The following is a 6000-nucleotide window of genomic DNA, read 5'->3' on the forward strand; positions in this document are numbered from 1 at the left end:
CTTGACAGATAGCAACAAGCATTTCTCCAGCATCCTATCATTTGATCTGTGTCTCACAAATGTTCTTCTTTGTGATCTGAACACCTCAAACTTAGATTAGCTTGTCCATAACACTTTTTTCCATTCTTCCTCTATCCAGCATTTGTGTTCTTTTGCCTATGTTAATCTTTTCTTTATACAGGCCAGTCTGAGATACAGCTTTTTCTTTGCAACTCAGCCAAGGCAGCCAGCATCTGGAGAAAGACATTTCAATTGTTGAAGCTGAGAAATATTATTATTTTGTAAAAAATACATGCCCATTTTGAATTTGATGCCAGCAACACATTTAATAAAAGTTGGGGCAGGGGCATATTTACCACTGTGTTGCATCACCTCTACTTGTAACAATACTGTGTAAGCATTTGGGAACTGAAGGGGACCAGTTGAAATGTTTTCCCATTCCTGCTTCATATAGGATTGCAGCTGCTCAACAGATTGGGGTCTCTATTTTTCATTTCCTAATGTGCCAAATGTCTTCAGTGGGTGACAGGTCTGGACTGCATGTAGGCCTTCTCTGAAAAATATGTTTTCTGGATGGCAGCAAATGTTGCTCCAAAACTGTATATATTGTTCGGCATTACAGGTTTTCACAATTGCTAAGACACATTTATTTTTCTAAAACAAAATACACACAGACGGAACTTCAAAACCAAACTATATAGGAAAAGAATGAAAAGCAACACTGCCAGCTACAAATAAAAGGTATTAAATTAAGTGCATAACACGGTGCTGACACTGTGTAAACACAGATCGATATCTTCAACTCCTTATCCTCTGTCAAAATCAAACTCTTGCCTCAAAACCATTTCATCTGTTCTCAAAATCAAACAATACTTTCAGATCAAACACACTGCCAGTCAATATATAAACAGTACAGAGCATTCATTAGACATTACATAAAAATCAGAGAACACAGGATCCAGGGCATGTAGGTCAAAATTATCATTTTATTTTACAAAGTAAATGCATTTTGCAAAAAAAAAAGTATAACAATCACAACTTAGTATTATGAATAAATTGCATACTGAAAGTACTGTAAGTAATACAGTATTGAATGCCTTTATATTCAGCACTCAGTCCAACTGCAAAAGCCCAAAGAAAAAATAAAACTCTAAATGAAAAGCACATTACAATAAACAAAATTCTTTGGTGCAACTGCAAAATCAAAGTCAATTCATTCTGCCTGAGCATCATGTCATTGTGATGGGTCCGGCCAGAGGACTCTTCCTCCTCGTCCATAACCTGTTACAGGTCTTTTTCCTCCTCCTCATCCACCAATTCTGACACATACTCTTCTCCTCTGCCTCAGACCTGTGCCCCCTGTGTATGTAACGGGTACCGTAGCAACGGCACCGTGGAAAACAGATTGATTCCTGTAAACCAGGAGAGAAACGAGGAGACAGTGAATCAGGTTCGAGCTCTCTGCAGTAATTTATTTTCTGAATTTTCTTCAGCAAACACTATGTTTCACATATTGCATATTCAGTGTCTTTTTAACATTACAATGAATTTTCAGTGTCCATGTCAGTACATAATCCACAATAAAATAAACCTCTTCTCACCAAATGCATGTTCACCTTTCTTAGTGCTTGTATTTTACACTTTTTGTCAAAATGAAATGTAAAGACAATGGTAATATTCACCAGCTATTTTTAAAGATACTTAGAATCTTCCATTCACAGTATTTTTATCAGTATCATGTCAAGTACTGCAAAATAATGCTCAAAACTAATTAAGTGCTTAAAGTGTAACCTTAAACTTAATTTTTAACTGTAAACATTTTTGTCTAAACTTATTGAGCAAAAACATTTCCAACTGATGGTGGGGAACGAACATACAATGAGTTAACCGTATCTGTTAACATTGTAAGCTCAAAACGATATCTTCAGGTGCATGTGTGCATGGGAAAGTGTGTTTGTTGAGCTGATTTGCTCTCTAAAGTAATGTGTGCGTTGTCGGTCGACCGTTACTCTGCCGGACTTTGCCGTCTCGTTTCAAACTCATCATAAACAGTCGTAAACCGACACTAACGAGAATTATTTCACTAAAACAATCCACTCATATCCCACATACATTTCAGCATGGCTACATTTTTGTACATTTACCCACCTGTAAACCAGGAGAGAAACGAGGAGACAGTGAATCAGGTTCGAGCTCTCTGCAGTAATGAGAAACTCACAACTCACGCAGCTACAGTAAACCCGTCACCCGACCCTGCCCCTGCTGGCTCGGAGCAATCACTACACAATTAACTTAGAAGCAGAAAATTCACATAAAAATAAAACCCTTGGGATACTTATTTCTTTCAATTTTGTTTTTAAGAAATACCATAACTTGTGCTCAAATAAAAGACAAAAATTGTGAATATTCTTAAAACACAAATATGACACTTTTGTGGCCGTCACATGTACACTGAACTGTTATATTCTGTACAATTAGTTTGATCACATTATTAGAAACAAGTGTGAACTATTTTGAGTCATTGTGTGTTAACGATGACATCTGTATTATAGTTGTATTTAACTTTTGCAGCCCATGTTTACCATTTTGCAACACAAGTGTATCACAGTGCAAAACATGATTTAGTGCATGAGAATGTGTTTAGAGTTTTGCAAACAGAGTGAATGCAATTTGCAAATGGTGTCTAACTACCTGCATTTGTTTGTTTTGCCAAAAGTGTGATTGATCCGAGAAATGGGTTTAGGACACTGAGAATTTGGTTCAGAGAATGGGGTTTAGTGTTTTAGCAATTCAGAAAAATTGTAATGGTGCCTTCACAGATGTGCTGTACCATCATACATACATGATGAGATACAGAAGTCATCATGTACACTAATGCAACCCGTACCATCACGAATGCTGTTTTTTGAACTGTACGCTGACAAGATGCCAGATTGTCTCTCAGTGTCCATGATTCCCATAAGGAATTTCAACTTCTGATTCATCAGACCACAGGACAGATTTGCACTTCACCTCAGCCCATCTAAAATGAGCTCGGGCCCGGAGGTGGCGGCAGAGGTTCTGGGTCTTGTATATACAGCTCTGGAAAGAAATATGCCACACCTGTGAGGTGGATGGATTATCTCAGAAAAGTGCTCACTAACACAGAGTTAGATTTGTGAACAATATGAGAGAAATAGGCATTTTGTGTACATAGAGAAAGTCTTAGATCGGAGTTCAGCTCATGATAAATGGGGGCAAAATCAAGTGTTGCGTTTATAATTTTGTTCAGTGTAGATCTGTAAAACATGCAATTCCTAAGAGGTATCAGATCATTGAGAGTTAATTTTGACCCACTTGTGACGTCTGGAATGGCAACAGGATGCATTCTCCACTAACAAGTCCTCAAACTATTTCAGTTCTGTTCTCCTCTTAAATGTAATCAAATGTCCTCTGGTACATCAAACTTATGCAAAAATGAAAAAGGAAATCTGTACTTACTGCCACTTTATTTAAAAGGATAGAAAATTGAGAAATGGAGCCGACCTCAGCCCTTTCTCACACTACAAATATTACACTTTACTCTACCAAGCATAGATTAAGATTTTCATTCTTTGTGAAGAATTATCCTACATATTACGGTTGAAACAGGCAGCACATTTTTTTACCATGAGAAATACAATGGATCTGCAGAATCATTGAGCAACCTCTGTAAGTATGGTCCAGCCTGATCTTTACAGAAGCAAACTTTTCCTGCAGCTGTGTCATTCACTATGGGGTAGGTTTTGTTGGGATAAAAAGGTAGTCAGCAAAATGAGCAGCTCTGCACAGAGATGAGGAAGACGCGACTCCTAGGCCTACTATACAGCACAGTATTTACAGGTTTGATTCACACTTCGATGCAGAAATGGAACAGCTCTGGCACTCCCTATTAGATAAGGCTAATTATGGGTAATTTCCTTAGAGGATAAGTGCATTTAGCCAATGCACAATTGGTTACTTCATGCGAATTACACATTGCTTTTCTCAATGTAGCAAATCACCTTCAGACCATCTAATTCAAACAGTTAATGCAGTTCCCTGAGCTAATATTACAGTGTCACTAGATCTCTACAGAGAAACATTGAAGCCCCCTATTCCAAATAACATTTAAAATAATGTTAACTCTGAACCACTTTATTCATTGGATATTAATCAGCAATTACATGGAATACATTCAAGTCAGATCCTGAATAGTCTTCATCTGCAGGAGAGACTAAAGTGTACACAGAAAGGTGATTCCAGACTTTGAGATGACCCAAAGACGGCCCAGGTCATAGCTAACGTGCTTCATGGGCATCTTCATTGGGATATGGCTCCATCCAGTTCCCCAGGGTTTATCTGAAGTGACACCATCTCTGCAGGGGGGGGGGGTTCATATGTTTAAAGCACATTTTAAGGGCCATGCATCCATAGGGAGTTTTTCCTAGCCACTGAAATTCAACACTACTGTTGTTTGCTCCTTGGGGTTTAAGGCCGGGTGTCTCTGTAAAGCACTTTGTGACAACTGCTGTTGTAAAAAGCGCTTTATAAATAAATTATGATTGATTGATTGCCATTGATACAAGTTATCACTGCCTTGAGCCAAATACCACTAAAATGCCTTCACTTTGTCAACCACATGTATATACAGTAGCTTTACAGAACTAAAACTAAAGATTAATTAATGCATCCATATCTATGAATTTGTGTTACGTTTCTGCCTTGTCATGGCCGGAGTGTGATGATTTAATTTGTTTTAATCCCAAACTGGAAAGAGAGCCAACTAAAGCCCTTAATGCACTGGTCTGCTTAAATGTTAATGTGCAAGTAATTTAGCAGACTCACTTATCCAGAGGGCTTACATTAGTCACTGTGCACATTTTAAACCCCCCCCCCCCCCCCCCCCCCCCCCCCATAGTTGAATTTGGGTTAAAGCTGAACAAGAAACATTTCTCAACCATGTTGTAATCTTACCTGGAGTAGAGGTCACCTGCAGAGTTGACCCCAAAGACACTACCATCAGTTGCCACCTCAATCATGGAAAGCTGTCCAGCAACACCACTCCACCCATTGTTTTGGCAGTCTGGCCTCAGCTGAACAGAAGACAAAATAAATTATTCTAAACGAATTAACTGTTCAGACAACACTTCCATTTCAGCGTACATTCCCATAACTTACTCTCATGAAGAAGATAGCGTCTTGTTTGTTGACTGCCCAGCACCCAAAGGGTCCACAACTGTAGTACTTTACATTTCCTGGTAATTCTGTCCATGGCAAGGGCGAGCCAGGACCCTTGTAGCCAAGTGTGGCACTACTACTTAAACAGTAAGGTTTGTCTTGCCTGTTGGTGCCAACAATGAACTGGTCACCCCCAGCATCCACCTGCTTCAGAAAGCCTGAAGACCAAAGAGACACACTTAAAGACAACTAACAATGGCATACATGTTTAATTCATAAAACATGAATACTTATGGACACTGATTGCATCAGGAAGAATTAACATAAGTACTCAAAATTCATAATTGAGGTGTGTACCTTGAGCTAGGACCCAGTTCCCAGCCACATACTTGTAGATCGCATCCTCCTTGTTGACCCCCCAGGTCCCTGCTGGTCCAACAGTGACATGCTTCAGAGTACCAGGCAGGCGGCTCCATTTGGACCCTCGGAGGGAGTAGGGAATCTGACTTTTGTCTGTTGCAACCACCTGACCTTGTCCGGCATCAATCTGCAACAGATCTTTCACTTTCCCAACCTTCTGACAGTCCCATGCCACTGTATTGAAACACCAAAGCCATTTGAGTAAAGTATACTAAGACAAAGTAAACAACACCAAACAGTATTGGAGCAAACAGAGTCTATGTTTAGAGCCATTTTGATGATGGTTACTCACCATAAGTGCCAGCAAGTGGACTAAAGACCAGTAAGTTTAATAGAGTGACTGTCATGTCTCTGTGAATCAGTATAACTAAATGGTCATCCACCACATTTTGAGCTTATAAA

At 39.2% G+C, this 6000-nt stretch overlaps 1 protein-coding gene across 1 annotated transcript; it reads right to left on the reverse strand.

Annotated features, from left to right (window-relative positions):
• Window positions 1-4139: 4139 nt before the first annotated feature.
• On the reverse strand, window positions 4140-6000 carry LOC105014081 (fish-egg lectin-like). Its single transcript, XM_010876091.3, has 5 exons — window positions 5891-6000; window positions 5536-5772; window positions 5179-5396; window positions 4975-5093; window positions 4140-4376 (listed from the first exon to the last, which is right to left on the reverse strand). Exons 1-5 carry the CDS (start codon window positions 5943-5945, stop codon window positions 4235-4237), a joined length of 771 nt encoding a protein of 256 aa, XP_010874393.1. The 5' UTR covers window positions 5946-6000; the 3' UTR covers window positions 4140-4234.

Source organism: Esox lucius, chromosome 13, assembly GCF_011004845.1.
Source record: "Esox lucius isolate fEsoLuc1 chromosome 13, fEsoLuc1.pri, whole genome shotgun sequence".
In the NCBI taxonomy this organism is placed as follows: domain Eukaryota; kingdom Metazoa; phylum Chordata; class Actinopteri; order Esociformes; family Esocidae; genus Esox; species Esox lucius.

Bases quoted from the DNA above. Each gene is read 5' to 3' on its own strand.
- LOC105014081 (XM_010876091.3), bottom strand. From the start codon at position 5,945: ATGACAGTCACTCTATTAAACTTACTGGTCTTTAGTCCACTTGCTGGC. The intron at 5,773-5,890 runs GTGAGTAACCAT...GTTTCAATACAG, and splicing joins TCCACTTGCTGGCACTTATG to TGGCATGGGACTGTCAGAAG. The intron at 5,094-5,178 runs GTAAGTTATGGG...TCTTCTGTTCAG, and splicing joins ACGCTATCTTCTTCATGAGA to CTGAGGCCAGACTGCCAAAA.